This window comes from Rhinopithecus roxellana, chromosome 8 (genome assembly GCF_007565055.1).
Source record: "Rhinopithecus roxellana isolate Shanxi Qingling chromosome 8, ASM756505v1, whole genome shotgun sequence".
NCBI classification, from domain to species: domain Eukaryota; kingdom Metazoa; phylum Chordata; class Mammalia; order Primates; family Cercopithecidae; genus Rhinopithecus; species Rhinopithecus roxellana.
In genome coordinates this window covers 42209722-42227677 of record NC_044556.1, presented here as the reverse complement: position 1 = coordinate 42227677, position 17956 = coordinate 42209722, and the positions used below count along the sequence as shown (strand labels likewise).

General features: G+C 54.0%; 3 protein-coding genes across 10 annotated transcripts; 1 reads left to right on the top strand and 2 right to left on the bottom strand.

The window, feature by feature from the left end:
* Positions 1–154: 154 nt before the first annotated feature.
* Positions 155–5328, bottom strand: PYGO2 (pygopus family PHD finger 2). Of its 3 annotated transcripts, none has more exons than XM_030935724.1 (3): positions 5000–5328; positions 4096–4145; positions 155–2969 (listed from the first exon to the last, which is right to left on the bottom strand). In XM_030935724.1, the coding sequence occupies exons 2-3, from the start codon at positions 4135–4137 to the stop codon at positions 1905–1907; spliced, it is 1107 nt and encodes a 368-aa protein (XP_030791584.1). In that variant the 5' UTR covers positions 4138–4145; positions 5000–5328; the 3' UTR covers positions 155–1904. The 3 variants fall into 3 exon arrangements, with proteins under 3 accessions (XP_030791584.1, XP_010362977.1, XP_030791583.1); XM_010364675.2 differs by lacking the exon at positions 5000–5328 and adding an exon at positions 4586–4891; XM_030935723.1 differs by lacking the exon at positions 5000–5328 and adding an exon at positions 4316–4524.
* Positions 4682–5888, top strand: LOC104663534 (translation initiation factor IF-2). Its single transcript, XM_010364780.2, is given in 4 exon segments — positions 4682–5231; positions 5234–5311; positions 5313–5351; positions 5353–5888. Coding segments are annotated over 4 exon segments (657 nt in total). The 5' UTR covers positions 4682–4724; the 3' UTR covers positions 5386–5888.
* On the bottom strand, positions 5411–17897 carry SHC1 (SHC adaptor protein 1). 6 transcript variants are annotated; one of them, XM_010364673.2, is made up of 13 exons: positions 17661–17897; positions 13490–13657; positions 12837–12907; positions 12230–12293; positions 11954–12073; positions 11663–11716; positions 11439–11490; positions 11130–11256; positions 9754–9952; positions 9597–9666; positions 9380–9514; positions 8979–9217; positions 5411–7048 (listed from the first exon to the last, which is right to left on the bottom strand). In XM_010364673.2, the coding sequence occupies exons 2-13, from the start codon at positions 13652–13654 to the stop codon at positions 6920–6922; spliced, it is 1425 nt and encodes a 474-aa protein (XP_010362975.1). In that variant the 5' UTR covers positions 13655–13657; positions 17661–17897; the 3' UTR covers positions 5411–6919. The 6 variants fall into 6 exon arrangements, with proteins under 6 accessions (XP_010362975.1, XP_010362976.1, XP_030791582.1 ...); XM_010364674.2 differs by having other exon boundaries at positions 9380–9511; positions 17661–17807; XM_030935722.1 differs by lacking the exon at positions 11663–11716.
* Positions 17898–17956: the final 59 nt, after the last annotated feature.

Below are 17956 nucleotides of genomic sequence, written 5' to 3'. Positions count from 1 at the left end.
CGGCTTATACCAGGGTCAGTTCAGGGGCCAAATCTGCCATTCCCACTCCCAGGGACCCTGGGGAGTATACATATCCTCAACCCCTAAGCACCCTACCCAGCAGTGACAGTGGCTCATTCCAGCCTTTTAACACAGCAACAGCAAGGAGTCCTTGTCTGGGATTTTAAAGTCATTTTATTAATCCAACAGTACAAAAGACCCCCCACCACCACGGCATTCTGCCATCACTTTCTTCCAAAAAGTAGTGGAGTGAGAGGGCAAGAGGGAGCAGATCCAGGCAAAGACACTCCCCTAGGAGCCATTTTACAAAATGCGGAGCGGGGAAAGACAACACAAAAATAGCAACAGATAAATGGGGCAAACAGAACCACAAACACAAGAGGTGAGCAGCGGGGTGGCTGGCGGGAGGGTTGCCACCTACACCGTTTTAGTGTGGGGGACACTGGGAACGATGCCCAGAGGCTGCTCTCTCCTTCCGGCCTCGAAGGTTGTCAGCTCCACCAGAGCAGGGTCTTCTCTCCTCATGCCAGGAACTGAGAGAAGTGGGGGTAGGGGACCACTAGGTCTTTGCCACTATACCTCGAGCCGGGGAACCCCTAACTTCTCTGAGGAGGGCCTGCTTTCCCCACCCCATGGAGGAATGTATGCATGAACCAAAAAGGAGAACGAGCAGCGCTAAGGTCCTCATCAGGCCCCAGGCCCGTCTCTGGCGGGCAGTGCTCAAAAAATAAAAAAGGACAAATAAAGCCCAGTGTAGGCCTTTGGCTGAGAGGAATGAGAATTGCTAATCACCAGGCCCAAGATATGAAAGAATAGCAGAGAAGCAACAATCTCCAGGCTCCTCTGCCTTTTGAGTACCATGGCAATGAGGATGCCGCCACATCCCCTACCCACCCACAGGCTGTGACAGGGCCTCACCTGGATCTTTTTGTCAGGGAAGAAATGAGGTATAAGGGCTCTGCGCCTTTTCAAGCTTTCCTTCAGTCAAGCCAGGAAGGCAGGGGAATAAGGGCACCGAAAGCTGAAGAACACATGGAGTATAATGTGCAACAGATGGGCTAGGGGAGGAGGGTATCACCAAAATCCAGACTTTCAGGACAGCCCAAACTTCAAATATTCTGGTCTGTCAGATAACATATCCCAATTTTTGGCAAAAATATGGTCATTAGGAGAAAAGCACAAGAGAGGCTGAGAAAGGACCAGTGACTTTGGTATGAGGAAGATATGTCCTGACAGCATCTCTCACCTACTGTCTTGAAGCCCCAAATCACCAAGAAACTGCCATAACCAGGAACTCTCCTGCTTCTTCAGGCTATTTGGTTCTCTGAGGGGGGAGGAGTTGGGTAAGTCTTGCAGGAAGCAAAGGAGTGGGTAGAAAAAGGGGAAAACCCCCATTTATTCCCTAAAGCTGTCTCCCAGAGCCCATAAAAGGGCTATTGCAGGGATGGCAAGACCCCAATTCCTCTGGCCAGAAACCTTTTAACACTTGACTCCAAAAACTAAGGCTGGAGCTGTGGGGCTCGGTAGTGGTGTTAGGCACAGGTGTTAGGGGCATCCATCATCAGCAGAGGGAACACCCCTGCCCTCCGGATCTTCCTCCAGCCCCTTTTCTCTTGCAGCCACACTCCTGGGCCTCCAGAAATAGCCACAAAATGGCTCTGCTCAGCAGGGCTTTGGTTTCCTGGATCTCTGTAGATCTCAACATGTAAGTTTCCCAAAACAGTGAGCAATCCAGGCTCTTCTGCCTGCCCACCTCAATTCCTTTTCTGCTCCCAGGAGCAACTGTTTCTGCCCCATGGGGATGGAAAACCAGTGGAAACAAGGACCAAGAGCCAGACATCAAAAAAATCACCCTGGAAGAGCAGGGAGAGACATGTGCACTTCCCTGGGCCACTTCACCAGCATCACCCATCGTTAGCAGCCACCAGCTGCCCCATGCCCTCGCGGATGTAGACAGACTGGATCTCCTTGGTCTTGAGGCAGAGATCGCAGGCCCAGACGGCAGAAGCTTCAGTGGTCAGTAGCCCATAGGCGCTCTCAGTCATGCCTGTGCACTCACGGTGGAACCACTTCTGGCAGGAGGCCTCACACAGAATGGCATCCTGGTCATCATTCACCTCACTCCGACAGGCACCACATGGGTACACCAAGCCTGGGGGAGGCTGGGGCCCAGAGCCCCCACCTGCCTTGCCAGGGGGTGCCAAGCTGTTGGCATCTGGAGTGCCCCCACCCCGCCCACTACTGTTTGGGGGGAAACTGGGCTGGTTCCCATTAACAGCAGCAGCTGGGGAGCCTGAGTGGGGTTCCTGGGGAAAAGCAGTAGGAGCAGGTGGATTCAAGGGCTTCCCCCCATCCTCACCACCAGGGCCAGGAAAGCCAGGGTCCGGACCAGGAAAGGGGCTTGTGTTAGGCGGCAGGCTGGGAAGCCCCTGACCAGGTCTCTGAAGAGGAGAAGGGCCAAAAGGAGCCCCTGGCTGAGCAAATCGCTGGGACAGAGAAGGTGGGCCCAACTCTGCTCTGGGAGGCTGTCCCATGGTGGGTGAGATCATGGGACCAAATCCCCCAACTGGGCCCGGCATCATCTGCCCGCTGGGAGGACTAAAGTTTTGACCTAGAGGCTGGTTGAAGGGTTGGCTGGGAAAATTCATGTTGCCTGGGGGTGGGTAGCCAGGGCCCTGGGGGGCCATGTTGAAAGCAGGGCCCATAGGATTGGGAGGGAAGGGGGGCGGCTGTCGACGAAGTGGCTGGGGGCCCCCTCCAACTCCAGTGCCATAGCCTGGGGGTACCTGGCCCGCCATGCCCCCCTGCACGCGGAAGCCTCCAAAGGGCACAGGACTGCCAAGGAATGGAGGGGCACCCCCCACCTTGGGGGCTCCGAAGTCATCTTCAAAAGGGTTGGATGCAACCAGGTGATCCACCATGGGAGTCGGGGGTGGTGCAAACTCCGTCAGATGTGAGTATGCAGGGCCCTAATGAGAAACAGTTGAGGGAAAGAGGGTCATGGAGGGAAACACAGAACTAAACCAAGAGAGCACGACCAACACAATACACATTTTGGAGGCTGATACTGGGCAGCTCAGGCCTAAAATCAATAAGGACCACAGGCTGGGTGCAGCGGCTCACGCCTGTAATTCCAGCACTTTGGGAGGTGGAGGCGGGCAGATCACAAGATCAGGAGATTGAGACCATCCTGGCTAACACGGTGAAACCCCGTCCCTACCAAAAATACAAAAAAATTAGCCAGGTGTGGTGGTGGGCGCCTGGAGTACCAGCTACTCGGGAGACTGAGGCAGGAGAATGGTGTGAACCCGGGAGGCAGAGCTTGCAGTGAGCCAAGATCGCGCCACTGCACTCCAGCCTGGGCGACAGAGCAAGACTCCGTCTCAAAAAAAATAAAAAATAAAAAAATATATGGACCACAGGCCGGGCACAGTGGCTCACACCTGTAATGCTAACACTTTGGGAAGCCGAGGCAGGAGGATCCCTTGAGCCCAGGAGTTTGAACCCAGCCTAGGCAACACAGCAACTCTGTTACTGCCAAAAAAAAAAAAAAAAAAAAAAAAAAAAAGCCAAGAGAAAGAGGGTGGAGAGTGGAACCAGCATAGTGCAGTAACTGTGTTTTAAAAACGGGCAGAACTAGAATGGAATCCCAGCTCTGACCGTGAAAAACAACCTCAAGACTGTGGAGCTCGTATTTAACATTTTTAACACCTAGATTTCTTGTCGTAAAATAAGGATAATGCCTATCTCCCCCAAACTGTTAAAAGCATGTTAGCACAATCCCTGGCACTAAAAAAAGGCTCAGAAAGTGGAAGGTGTTACGTTATCATCATGAGGAAACCAGGACAGGAAACACGGAGAAGACTGGAACCCTGCGTGGTAAGAACTTTGGTCGAATCATCTCTTAGGAGAGAATACTTTCCCCTAAATTTGTTATAAGGTTCAGGGAAAGAACAAGAAACAAAGCAAGAAAGACAGTTTTCTCTCTCCTCCCTGCAGTTGATGCAAGATACAAACAGATACTGGAATGGCAGAGTAGACAGTGTGCCGCCAAGGGGCTGCCGGGAACCACCCCCACCACCACCAACCATTCACCTGAGTATTTGACTTCCTTCGCTTCTTTTCTGGGCTCTTCATTTGCAGACCTGGAAGAGCGGCAAAAGGAAGACGCAGACAAGTTTCCCTGAGGTTTCCCCAACCTCTTTTCTCTCAGCCATGCTCTGAGGAACTCCTTTAACGTCAATACATACTTATTTATTCATCAAATGCTAACAAGGAGTGCAATATGAAAAATAGATTGTGAAAATGATCATACTCTCAGCTATGTCTTCCTTTAAATGATATCCCATCTTTCGATATCCTCAAGCTCCAAGTGACTACTGAATTCCATGTGGCTCCAAACTCTAGCGTCCTCAATGTGTGACACCTGTCCCCAACTCCTGAAGGATTACACCCACCCATCCTTTTCACCTGAGCCTCCCTTCAAGCCCTTCAGCCTGTGAAACGCCCCCCTCCCACCATGCCTCCCCTCTGAGGTTCCCAAGTCCTGGGCTTCTTCAGCCCCCGCCCCTCGCAGCGCTCTCACCGGCCTTGCCCTGCTTCCTCCCGGTGCTGGGCGGCGCAGGGGGCGGTGCGGGGCCGCCACCTCCCTCCAGCTTGTCCGGTGGGGGCGGCGCCGAGGCGGCCATGGAGTGGGGGACCGGGGTTAGCGGCGGCGGCGGGGGATGGAGTCGCCCTCGGGCTGCACCATCGCCCAGAAGGGGAGTCAGGGGCAGCACAGGCCCCCAAGCTGCAGCAACCTCAAAGTGCGACGACACCAAAGCGCACAGCCGCGGCGCGAACTGCGCGCTCTCTCCAGACTCGCCGCCAGCCAGCGGCGGCAGCAACCGGAACCGGAACTCGGCGCGGCCACCACCACTAAGCCCGGCAGGGAGGGGGAGCAAAGACCGGACGAGACTCTACGCCAGAAAACAGGCGGCAGGCGAGGGGCGAGGCTTACCACGGCACCACGCGAGTGGAGAGGGTCGTTTCCGCTAGCGGCGGCCCACACCAGCTCACCGAGGGGCGGCGGAGCGCGGCCCTGCTGCCGGACCGTACCATCCCGGCCAGTGGAGCCACCGCGGAGGGGCGCGCGCGAGCCGAGGCCGCGCCCGGGAGGTCCAGGTAGCCCGGGGGCCGGCGTTGTGGCGCCGGAGAGTCCCGGCTCCTGCCTGGACGCACCCGGAGCCAGCCTCCGCCCCCCGGACACAACATCCTCATGGGGACGGTGGCGCGACACGCCCCACTCTGCCGCGCCCAAACTCCGCAGACCCCCCAGCTTCCCTCGGCGGCCGCGACCTCCCGCCTCACCGCTGTGCCGCTAAGGGCCCGCGGCGTACACAATAGGTTTCCCAGGATTAAGAGGCAGAGGTAGAAGAAATAACGGACTTTAATGAAGAGTTTTCTCTTTGGTATAAGTGAGACCCGTGGAAACATCCAAACAGCAAAAGGAGTCCAGGATGAAAATGGTCAACTGTCCCTTATCCATAAGGCCAAAAGAGGGGGGCGGCTTGCTGTGGTGTGGCCACCCCGGGCCTACGCTGGGCCGGGCCTGTAGAAGGTACTCAGGAACTGCAGGTTTTGCATTTCCCATCCATGAAACTGACAGGCATTCGAGCTGACTTCTGCCTCTCAGTCTCGCGGTAAGAGACCCAAGTTTTTCTAGTCCTAGATGGAAATAAATTTCATCTGCCTCAGGTCTCTGGTATAAAAGGTGCGATCCCAGTTACCTCACAGGCCTGGGCGAGGAAAATGCCAAGAGCTGTAAAAGGGCTTGGAAAAGTCAAAAAGGTGATGTATAAATGTAATAATTGATTACCATTTTGTGCTCGAGAATAAGCCATGGAAAACAAAATAGGAAAGTAAGTCTACAGCCCTAAAATATATGCATATAAAACTTTACAAGAATGCAGTTCCAACTCTACAGATGGTATCTGGGGATTGTCTACTGCTTTAGAGTCTCAATGCCCTTTTTCCCACCTCCACAAAATCCACCTGGGAGAGTGAACTGTACAGGAGGCCCAAATTCAGTCACCCCCACCCCACCCTCCCAGAAAGGGAGGCAGGGCAGAGGCTCCAAGAAGGGCTACACTTTGGCTGTAGAGTACAATAGGCATGCAACATGGGAGGGCAGGCCTTATGAAATGTATATACAGACCCCTTGGGGTGAGGGGCCCCGGCCAGGAGGCACTGAGCAAGGGAGGGATCCATCTCCCCCCTGGCCGGGAGGGGGGCTCTGGGGCAATCTCTAAGGGTTGCATATCCCCAGGGAGAGGGGACAGCTGCCACTCCTGCCTCTGTTATCCCAACCCAAACCGGAGAGAGTGCTGAGCAAGAAGACAGGTCCCAGAAGCCAAGAAGGTGTTGGCATCCCTGTCATTGAACTCAGGGGCCCAAGAACTCTGCATAAAATATCATCAGACCTAAGAGATAGTCAAAGGCACAAAGTTTAAACATGGGGGGTGGGGGTGTTGAGAAGGGTCTGGGATACCCTGAAGCCCAGAAGTGTGATTTGTTCCCCCTTGCCCAAAAGGGTGACTGTTCCACTGGGCCTGTCACCACAGGACATTTTCCATGACAAGCACTCACTTTCTCGGGGAAAGGGCATCAGGTTGGCACAGGAAAGGCCCAGGTGAAGGGCCACTCTGTACATTAATACTTTGGTGATTAATGTTTGGGGAGAGGCAGGATTCTCCCCCAGGCTTCTGACTCAAACCCTCAAACCCTCTCACTTAGCTGGATATGAAACCCAGAGTCCACACTACTCCCAGCTCTGACACAAGGCCAAGACCACAGAACACTCCCAAATGAGGTCCCAAGACTTAGGGAATAGGGTGGAAGGGATTGGAGGGCATCTTCTGGAAGAGAGCTCTGGGGCAGATCACAGTTTCCGCTCCACAGGTTGCTGTAGACATAGTTCGCTGCCCGCAGAGATGATGGGCAAGTGATTGTCCATATGGTAGCTGATGAGGTGACTGACACTCTCAAAGCGGTGATCCTTAGTCCGAACCTGGGAGGGTGGGAAGGAAGAAGGTCAATTCAGGTGAAGAGTCAAATAAGACCTCAGCCTCCAAGGTGGAAGAGGGTAAAACAGACAAGAGGCTTGAAGAAGGAGAAAAAAATGGTAGGGGAGAGTGTGGCCTATCAGTCCTGATCATTGAGGTTTCTCTAGAAAGAAACAGTTGCAGAAATAGGTCAGTGAAGTGGGAAAAGGCAAAGGTGACATCAGCCCTGAAAGAGTGAAGCTGAGAGCTATATACCCTTTTCTTGACCTGGAGAAAGTTGGCATGTCTCAGAAGAGTATACACAGTGCAAAAAAAGATGTGGAGGCTGGGCATGGTGGCTCATGCCTGTAATCCCAGCACTCTGGGAGGCTATGGGAGGCAGATCACTTGAGCCCAGGAGTTCAAGAACAGCTTGGGCAACATGGCAAAACCCCATCTCAACAACAACAACAACAAAAATACAGGCCGGGCGCGGTGGCTCAAGCCTGTAATCCCAGCACTTTGGGAGGCCGACACGGGCGGATCACGAGGTCAGGAGATCAAGACCACCCTGGCTAACATGGTGAAACCCCGTCTCTACTAAAAATACAAAAAACTAGCCGGGCAACCTGGCGGGCGCCTGTAGTCCCAGCTACTAGGGAGGCTGAGGCAGGAGAATGGCGTGAACCCGGGAGGCGGAGCTTGCAGTGAGCTGAGATCCGGCCACTGCACTCCAGCCTGGGCGACAGAGCGAGACTCCGTCTCAAAAAAAAAAAAAAAAAAAAAAAATTAGCCGGGTGTGCCACCACACCCCAGCCTAGGTGACAAAGCAAAACCGTATCTCAAAAAAAAAAAAAAAAGAAAAAGAGGAAAGGAGGCTGAGATTGCTGTAGAAAACAGACAAAAGTTTGTTTCTAGACAGGGACTCTGTCACCCAGGCTAGAGTGCAATGGCGCAGTCATGGCTCACTGTAACGTCGAACTCCTGGGCTCAAGCCTCAGCCTCCTGGGTAGGTAGGACTACAGGCATGTGTCACCATTCCTGACTAATTTTTTGTTTTTTTATTTTTCTAGAGACAAGGTCTTGCTATGTTGCCTAGGCTAGTCTCGAACTCCTGGCCTCAAGCAATCCTCCCACCTCAGCTTCCCAAAATGTTGGGATTACAGGCATGAGCCACCACACCTGGCTAAACAAGGAAAGTTCTGAAGAACAGTGAGGCAGTGCAGATAAGAGAAAGCACAGTGGTCTGACTCCTGAGTCTGGGGAGCTGGAGAAGCCCTTGGATCTTCTTACAAAAGGAAACTTGCAGTGTCTAGCCTTTAACCATGTGACATTGGGCATCACAACCTCTTCAGGGTGGTTTCCTTATTTGTAAAAATGGGCACAGATGAGATGACTGCCTTCTAGCTCTGATAAGGCCTGGGGATTTGAGGACAGTCCAGGACCGTATTTGTTTTGTTTTGTTTTTTTAGACAATCTCACTCTATCACCCAGGCTGGAGTGCAGTGGTGTGATCTCAGCTCATTGCAACCTCTGCCTCCTGGTTCAAGCAATTCTCCTGCCTCAACTCCTGAGTAGCTGGGACTACAGGTGCCCACCACCACACCTAGCTAATTTTTGTATTTTTAGTAGAGATGGGGTTTCACCATATTGGTCAGGCTGGTCTCAAACTCCTGACCTCAGGTGATTCACCCGCCTCAGCTTCCCAAAGTGCTGGGATTACAGGTGTGAGCCACCACGCCCAGCCCTTTAGTGCCAGGACTATAAAGAACATAGTTCAGGCTAAGGGATGAGCCCCTGGAGGAAGATGCCAGACACCCTAAAGAGCAAGAGACGCCCACAGAGAGCTGCCCAGCGGGAATGTCTAGAAAGCAATGAGGGAAGGAACAGGGATACACTGTAGGATACTGTACCTTCCCTTCTGCCACCCCTCACCTACACCTCTGCCACACTCACCACACCCTCAGGGTCCACCAGTAGCAGATGCTTGGGCTGCCCACTCTGCAAGCCAGTGAGCACATACTGGCCAGGTGTGGTCGTGCTCTCCCGCACCAGGAAGTCCCCGTTGAGCTGCAGCAGTGCCTCAGCCTCCCGCCGACTCAGCTTCCCATGGAACCAGGGCTCTCCTCGGAGCTGCTCAGCCATGGACACTGACTGGGGAGGTGGAGGCACCCGAAGAGCATCTTCAAAGGGCTCTGGAAGTGTAGACGGAGGGTGAGGGAAAGTAGTGGGCACAACACACACCCAAGACCCAGACTTCAGGGAAGGGAAGTCAGGAAGGAAAGAGCAGATAGGCAGGAGAAGGGCCAGAACCAAGTAGAAAGGTGGGGATGCAGAGAGGAAAGACAAGCACTCACTCATATCAAACAGGTCACGGGGTGCACTGCCATTGACAGCAGGATTGGGGAGCCCAGCACCACCCACTGCTTGCCGGACCTTGTCTAGGTTCTGGACGTTGACATAGGAGGGATCGTCAAAGAGCTCTCTGCCTGCTAAGGAAAGAGAGGTTCTACAGTGATCCCCAGCCCTGCCTCCAACACTCCCTGGCTCTGTCCATCTCAGCTCCCTTCATACCTGGACAGGATGATGGAGGTGGCATCTGTTTTCGGACTTCTGGATCTCCCCCAACAGGGTGTCCTACAGGCTGCAGGGATAAAAATAAGGTGAGACCAGAAGCCCTAAACAACCACTCCCACCCTAGGTCCAGCCCACCTCCATCCAAGCAGCTTACCAGTGTAGCTCCCAAGTGGCTAGGGGTCTGGGCACTGGGTGCAGTGGATCGAGCAGCCCCTGGAGCAGCTCCTTCCCGAAGCCTCATGTCTACCACCCCCCCCAGGGGGGGTTCCTTCCCCGGGAAGTCATTATAGTACTGATGGTCAGCTGGCTCTTCCTCCTCCTCATCCCACGCTGAGCCATCAAAGCCAGCCATCCTGAGGGACAGGACAGTGAAGGTGTAGCTATAAATGTGTGGTGGGCAGGAGGAGGGGAGGAGGGAATAGAACAGCAGCCATCTATTGGGTATTTACTATGGATTAGGCCTGAGGCTGAGTGTTTTATATACATAATCATTTCATTCTCCTGGCAACCCCATAAGGTAGGTATTGTTTCCTTCCCCAATTTTACATATGAGGAAAATGAGGGTCAGAGGTGAAAAGATTTGCCCGTCTCACAACTAAAAGGCGGCTAAGCTCAGATTTAAATTCAGGTTTGACTTTAAAGCTCGTCCCCTTGGCCAGGTGCAATGGCTCACGCCTATAATCCCAACGCTTTCAGAGGCCAAGGAGGGAGGGCTGTTTGAGCCTAGGAGTTCAAGACCAGCCAGGGCAACATAGCGAGACCTTATCTCTACCAAAATAAAAATACTACTACTCAGCCACGTGTGGTGGCATGTACCTGTGGTCCCATCTACTCAGGAAGCTAAGGTGGGAGGATCACTCAAGCCCAGGATATGGAGGCTACACTGAGCTGTGATTGCACCACTGAACTCCAGCCTGGGCTACAGAGCAAGGCTCTGTCTCAAAATAAATAAGTAATGCTCTTGCTCTTGATCTCTGTGCTCTCTCCCAACAAGGAAGGGAAGCACTATGGTGTGTGTGTGTGTGTGTGTGTGTGTGTGTGGCAGCAGGGAGGCGCTCCAGCTCCAGAATATTTTTACCTCTCCTAAATATTCGATCCCTGCTGGCTCCACTGCTTATCCCTCAAGGCCTGAGGTAGGAAAGATTATAATCTCAGGGAAAAGAGATATCCTCCCAAACCCAAAGTCTTGATGGCTTCTAGAGGCAGGAAAACACAGAATGCCAAGTAGAGAAATGAGCAAGAAAGAGGAATGGGAATAGAAAAATCCCACCTAGCCAGAGAGAGATGTAACTTGGAGGCCCCGGACTACAGCTCCACCATGAGCAAACAAGAAAAGCTGGCCCTGCGGCAAGCAGGGCCTCAAAAGCCTTTCCTCCTGAACCACAGGAAACAGAAGAATAGCAGGAAGTGGGAAGCAGAGGCACACAGGTTATTCCCTCCCTGAACCTCTCAGCTCAAGTGTTGGAAGAACAGCCCTCCTTTCCCAATCCTGGTCTCAAAAGCTGCTCCACACTCTCCCCACCTGCTCACCTGTCATGAGGGGTGACCAGTTTGGGTGGGTTCCTGAGGTATTGTTTGAAGCGCAACTCGAAGGCCTGGCCAATGGTGCTGATGACATCCTGGGCAAGCCCTTCAGGACACTCCAGAATGTGGCAGGCTGAGGGCACAGCAGAGGCTGTCAGTGAGTTGAGCCCACTGGGAGGAGGCACAGTCGGGGGCCCTCATCTTCCTCGGCAGGAACCCCCACTTAGATCTACTTAGAGTGGGTACAGATGACCCCAGGTCCTACTCACCTCCTCAAACAGCCAGACCCACCCAGTGCTCCCCACCATGCCTCACCTCTCTGATTCACAGGGTCTTTGGCAACGTAGGCGACATACTCGGCTGTGTCCTGGGGAGGAAGGTCAGAAAATTTTACAGTTCCACTTTACTCCTGACCCCTAAAACCCAGTCCTTTTCAGATATCCCCACAGTCCTAGCACCCCCACTTCTCTAATCAATGTCTTCCCAATCCCTAGCCCCTTGCTCTTCTCCCACCACCTTTGCTCTGTTCCCCAACTCACCGGATCCCCTCCGGATGCAAATGAGATAGATTGCATGTGGTGGTTGGCGATGATCTGAGAATTAGGGCAGGGGATGGAGAAGGAAGGGAATGCCATGTGTCAGGCAGCCTCAGGGCCCAGAACTCTGGTGCCCCAGTCTCATTCTCTGGGTTCCTTATCCCATATCCTCATTTCCTCCTTCCCTACTGGTCTTCTGCTCTCAAGCCCTCTTCCTAGTTTTTGGCCTCCTAACTAGATCTCCCCTTAGCACCCCCATCAGTGTTTCTGGTCTGCCTGCCCACCTCCACCAACCTGTTTGCAGTCTGCGGCCATGAGGTTGAGGCTGCTGGTAGAGACGGTGAGAGTGATTGGCATTCCAGCAAATTTCAGGTTACTCCTCCCCAGGATAGAGCTGAGCGGGCGGCTACAGGGCTAAGGTAGGGCCCAGGGTCTTAGAAGGTGAGGGTTCCCAGCACAGACAAACCATACTCTTGTCTCCTGGCCCTCTCCCCACATGCCCCACACTTGCCTCCTCACTGTCCCTCCACATTTCCCAGCAGCATCCCTATCCCCAAGGACCCCAAGTACCTTTCTCCTCCTTGTCGCCCCCTTAGCACCCGGCACAGCCTCACACACCAGACTGATGGCCTCCCTGGGGAAAGAGGGGTACTCAGACCCAGCGCCTGCCTGCCTGCCTCCCACTCAACTGGGGCTGCCACAGAGCTGGGGGAGGGGAAAGCCAGGCCAGACTCCCAGGGCACTCCAGGCTCTTTGTCGTGGTGGATTGAATTAAGGGCCTTTAATATTTGATGACACTGAGAGGCCGCTTCCTGGCTGATTGGGTTAGGGCCTCAATGGGTATAGCCCCACCCCCTTCCAGCTACCAAATGTCCCATTCCCTTCGCAAAGGCAGCAGCAACCTTCCATCAACCCCCATTTGCTACTCCAGCTCCACCTGCCAGCCGCTTCTGCTACCTTCCCCACAACTCCCAAGGCTGGACAGGTAAGGAGGATCCGGGCCAGCGGGGCCTCCTTTCAGTAAGAGGCAGAATCACTATCCCACCTTTCTCTCAATCCCCTTTGCTACCCAAAGATCAGCCCCAACCAGCAGTACCCAAGTGACCCACTCCCCTCCGCCCTTTCCCATGGCCTCACTAATCCCAGGAATCCCACAGTCCACTCCCTCCCCACTAACCTGGTAACCTGAGTCCGGGTGTTGAAGTCCAGGGCACGCATTGACTGAAGGACCTCCACACAGCCCATGTACTAAGGGGAGGGAGGAGAGCACAGCAGGTCAGCCGCTCCCTGACCCCAGTCCCTTCACAAAGGGCCCTAGGACTTTGCCCATATGGTCCCTAAGAGAAGTAAAGAGGAAGAAGTTCTGCCCACTTCCCGTGTCTACATCCCACAACCAAGGTGAAAGACAACAGGGAACGAGGAGAGAAAGAAAAGCCAGGCTAGAAGGACCTCACGCACTGGGGAGAGAGTTTGGAGGGGACCGACAGGCACTGACTGGGATGGAGCGACAACTCCAGAAGGCGGGAGAAGAATGGAGGAAAGGATCAAGAAGTCACTCCTTCCAACACTTATTAAGAGCTTCTGCCATGCTGGGCATTGTGCTAAGCATGGCAGGGTGGGGGTGGGGGAGTCAAAAGAAAGAAGGGGGCCCAGGCAGAGCTGGAAGGGAAGGGGCTACAGAATTGGGGAAGGGATGGGAAGGGTTTAGGAAACAGAACACTGAAACAGGGTTGTTGGGGAACAGCAGGAAAAAAGAATTCCAGCCAAGCTGGAGTGAGCAGAAGAACTGGAGGGGTCTGGGAGGGAATGGAAAGGAGGATGTTCACTCACCCGAACCAAGTAGGAAACCCCGGGTCCCATGACTTTGTCGTTGGGATGCAGCCAGCCCCGCGTGGGCTTATTGACAAAGCTCCCGTGGCGGGTCCACTCCTCGCCCCCCAGCTGGCCCCCTTCCACCCGAGTCCTGCGCCCGCCGCCTCCACTCAGCTTGTTCATGTCCTGGAGGAGGGGTAGGGGGCCTGAGTCTGGCATGGCTGCCCCTACGATCCCCTCCCCATCATCGGCTGCCCTTCCTGGCTCCCCCTTAGACCCTGGGCGCCCCCCAGCCGGGTTGGCCAGCCTCAGGTTGCTCATCCGGGGGAAGAAGGAGCACAGAGTAGTGGGACTATCGTCCCCAGGCAGAGGAGGCAGGATGGGCCCCAGGGATGAAGCTGATGGGGAAGGCAGCTCCTCCGGGGGGGTGGACCCTGAAGCCCCCTCCTCCAGCGATGACAGAGACTCATTCCGGAGTGGATTGTACTTGGGCTTGGGGGGCAGAAGATCCATAGCTGAGGTGAGAGAGGGGCTGCTGCCCGGCCTGGCCCCCCTGCCAGTTTGGGCAAGGGGGCCAGGCAGGGGGTATCCCCAGGCCCTTAGCCTGGTCGGACCTCCGTGGCCCAGGAGTCACAGAAGTCCTGGGGAGGGAGAGGGACAAGTGGCTTCCGCTCCCCAGCTCAGACCCAGACAGTTTCGGGCCCCATCCCCGCCCAACGTGGAGCCTCTTCTCTGGCTGAGAAGAGAACAGGCTGGACCCAGAGCTGCCTGGCTCCTCCCCAGGGGCGGAGAGCTAAAGGGAGAGACCAATCACGAGGACAGTGCTGACTCACAGGCTCAGAGGGGCTGAGCCCCCACCCCGCCCCAACCTCGGACTGGAGCAGGGGGTAGGGCTATCCAAGCTCCTCTCCCCTGCCCTACACAAACAACTAGTAATCTGGGGAGAAGGAAAGTGGGGGTGGGAGGGAAGCTTGGAGGAGTTGGACGGAAAGAAAGGAGATAGGAGGTCTGGGTCACTAGAAACCGGACACAGGCAGGCCAAAGGGGGCAGGAAGTCAGGCTAGAGTAGAGGGGATGAGGGAGGAAACAGAGGCAGCTGCGGGTGGAAAAGGGAGGAGATCTCAGAACTCAGCATTTCCCTTCCTGTTCTGGTTGGACACTCGAATTCCCCACCCTCCAGCCCAGGCCACCCCCAACCACTACCCCATACAGTAAGCCTGGGCCATTAGCATCCTCTGCTACCACAGCTGTGGACTGGAGCTAGCGAAGTGGGGATGGGAAGGAAGTGGTCCCAATGGATGCAAAGCAGTGTCAAGAGGAGAAGCAAAGTTGGTGAAAAAAGGGGAATAAAGTCCAACCTGGATGGTACATCAGGAAGCTACCAGGCAAGAGGGGAACAAGAGGACATGCTGGTCACGGCTTGTTCTCTAGGTATGCCATCTACCACACCAAGACCGACGGCTCATAGCCAAGCACTGTCCCCTCCCCTTTCCACAGGCCTTGTTAACACAGCACACTGTCAAGGGTGAGAATGAGGGAATCAGGTCCCCACTCCCACTCCAAACCACCCCAATTCATATCCCTCCTCTTACAGGGCCCTAAGCCCCACCAAAGAGCACAGTGTCCCTCACACCAGGGGAAGAAACAGTTCTCCAAGAGAAATAGAAACGACAAGCTAGGAAGGGACAGAGAGATCAGAAGACACATCTGTGTCAATAAGGACAGGAGAAAAAATAAGTAAGTACAGGAGAAAGGGGTGTCAGGAGAAGATGGGTTGAAGCTGGACACAGGGAACAAGTCCCAAACTCATTCCTGCCACCCACGGCTTCCTGCCACTGCTCTTCTGGAGAATGCCATAGGCAAAGCTGGAAAGCGACCAAAAAAAAAAAAGAAAAAGAAAAAGCAAGTTAAAGACACATATTCCCACCGGGCACGGTGGCTCACACTCACACCTGTAATCCCAGCACTTTGGGAGGCTGAGGCGGGTGGATCACCTGAAATCAGAAGTTTGAGACCAGCCTGGTCAACATGGTGAAACCCCATCTCTACTAAAACTACAAAAATTAGCTGGGCATGGTGGTGGGCACCTGTAATCCCAGCTCGGGAGGCTGAGGCAGGAGAATCGCTTGAACCCAGGAGGTGGAGGTTGCAGTGAGCTGAGATCGCGCCATTGCACTCCAGCCTGGGTGACAAGAGCAAAACTCTGCCTCAAAAAAAAAAAAAAATACGTATTCACTCAAGCTCACCTTGGAATTACCCTTAGATTTACTTCAGAGGATTAAAATATAGATAATTATCCTGATTAACAACATTAACACTTGAAGTGTGTTAGATACTGTACTTAACTCTTAAATCTCCCCTTAGTGCTCATTCCAGAAGAGCTTTGTCACTGTCAGCCAATCCTGAGAAGGAATTTTATCACTTCTTTTCCAGCCAGCTCTCAGGCACAGAGAGAATGAGGAAAGGATTCCACCATAGCCTCACACCCCCAAAACACACAAACACACACTAGGATGTCCTCATCTGTTGAGATGATGTTCTGTGGGAGCCTGCAGTAGCCAGAGCCAGGGAAGGACCAATGGGTGTGGGCGTTTGGAAGAAAAGAAAGAAGTATGACTGTTGAAATGTGCATGGGGAGAAAGGAGATTGCCTACTGGAAGTCCAGGTGATTGGGTGTAGGGAAAAAGCTGTGTGTGGCTTCTCAGCCCAACTGGGAGGAGGGGAGGGGGGTGGGAAGTGGCAGGAAATGGCGAAAGCCTCAGGAATGTTTCCAGCAGGGAAGGCTGGGCAAACGGGGCCAGGAAGAATGCCCAGACAAGAACTCTGGTTAGGGGGAGGGGAAGAGACAGAGAAGCAGCAACTGAACTGTCCCTTAAAAAAAAAGAAAAAAATCAAACAACAAAAAGGGCACTATTGTATACCCCCACTCCAAACCACCGTTTTTCTGGTAGAAAACTTGCTCCTGTCACACCCACATGCCACACACCAACAAATCCATGGTCCTATCCACTTATGGATAGGTAGGCCTAGAGCTACTTGTGGGATGGAGTTGGTCCTGGGAAGGGAAGGCCAGGAGATGAGGCTGGGAGTCTGACAGCAAGTCTCTCTCCCTTTTGTGCCAAACCCTAAGTTCAGCCCCTTCAAATAGTTCTACCCTTGGAGGAGGTTAAGAAAGAGGAAAATGGGGCCGGGCGCGGTGGCTCACGCCTGTAATCCCAGCACTTAAGGAGGCTGAGACGGGTGGATCACCTGAGGTCAGGAGTTCGAGGCTAGCCTAGTCAACATGGTGAAACCCCCTCTCTACTAAAAATACAAAAATTAGCCGGGCGTGGTGCCGGGCGCCTATAATCCCAGCTACTCGGGAGGCTGAGGCAGGAGAATCACTTGAACCCAGGAGGCGGAGGCTGCGGTGAGTCGAGATCGCACAATTGCACTCCAGCCTGGGCAACAAGAGCGAAACTCCGTCTCAAAAAAAACAAAAAGAAAGAAAGGAAAACGGCTGCCTTTAATATCACTCTTCACAGTCAGAGATGGGAACTTTGACTTCCCACCTGGGGGAGCACGAGAGTGCTCGGAAAACTGATCCCAAAGCCCAAAAAAAGACAAAGGACAGGAAAATATAAGCAGGTGGAGTTTCAGGGATTGACGACAAGGCTTTTCAGCTTATGACCCAGGTCCCACAAAGCTCGTAAGGGGGCGTGGTCCCCTAGGACGCGAACTTTAGACTTCTATACGGGGAGGCTTTCTGGACAGACACGGATTACGAACGGGGCGTGGCTTCGGAGGGGCGGAGCCCCGAAGAGGCGTGGCTTCAATTCGAATCGTTCTTTGAGGAGCAGGGTTTTGCCCTTTTGGGAGATAGGCCTTTTGACAGGAGTTAGCGGAGGATCGTTGCTAGGAGGCGGAGTTTCGGGGAATGGAAGGAGTAACGAAGGGTTTCACGTAGTAGGGCTTGGAACGTGTCTGGGGGTGGGACTTCCAGGAAAACTGGGCGACAGGGTGGGGTCGGAGACAAAAAATAAAAATCAAGTCGGGGTTCGGGGGAGCCCCCTGAAGTTGGGAGGTGGGACTTCCGGGGAGAGGGGTCTCAGGGGCGGGACTTATAAATGAAGACCGGAAGTGGGGTCCCGGGAGAGGGGTTCCGGAGTGGAAGAGTGAGTCACCTAAGGAGAAAAAAGTAAAGACTCACCAGGGCCTCATGGAGTCTCCGCACCGCACCGTGGGCCGATTTGGTTCCGGCTCACGCCACTGCCAGCTTAGGTTACCGCTCCAACTTTCTCCCCGGGCCCTGCCTCCCTGGAGAAACTTTATTACACTCACTTCCGGCCTCACTAACCCCCTGACCCTCTACCTCAGCGTCCCTCCTTCACGCTTCCCACTTTCCCGAGTTAGCCAATGGTAGCGCGAAATCGCGCACAGAGGCAGTGGTGGCCAATAAGACGCCCACTTTTGATCCACGCTCGTTCTTGAGAAACGTAAGAACTG

What these genes read in the sequence shown, in the direction of transcription:
- PYGO2 (XM_010364675.2), bottom strand. Translation starts at nt 4,688, where the DNA reads ATGGCCGCCTCGGCGCCGCCCCCACCGGACAAGCTGGAGGGAGGTGGC. An exon ending in GAGGAAGCAGGGCAAGGCCG is followed by an intron (nt 4,146 to 4,585) that starts GTGAGAGCGCTG and finishes CCGCTCTTCCAG; the next exon opens with GTCTGCAAATGAAGAGCCCA. An exon ending in GAAGGAAGTCAAATACTCAG is followed by an intron (nt 2,970 to 4,095) that starts GTGAATGGTTGG and finishes GTTTCTCATTAG; the next exon opens with GGCCCTGCATACTCACATCT.
- SHC1 (XM_010364670.2), bottom strand. Translation starts at nt 13,984, where the DNA reads ATGGATCTTCTGCCCCCCAAGCCCAAGTACAATCCACTCCGGAATGAG. An exon ending in ACCTCCATCATCCTGTCCAG is followed by an intron (nt 9,515 to 9,596) that starts GTATGAAGGGAG and finishes CTCTTTCCTTAG; the next exon opens with CAGGCAGAGAGCTCTTTGAC. An exon ending in CCGTGACCTGTTTGATATGA is followed by an intron (nt 9,218 to 9,379) that starts GTGAGTGCTTGT and finishes CTACACTTCCAG; the next exon opens with AGCCCTTTGAAGATGCTCTT.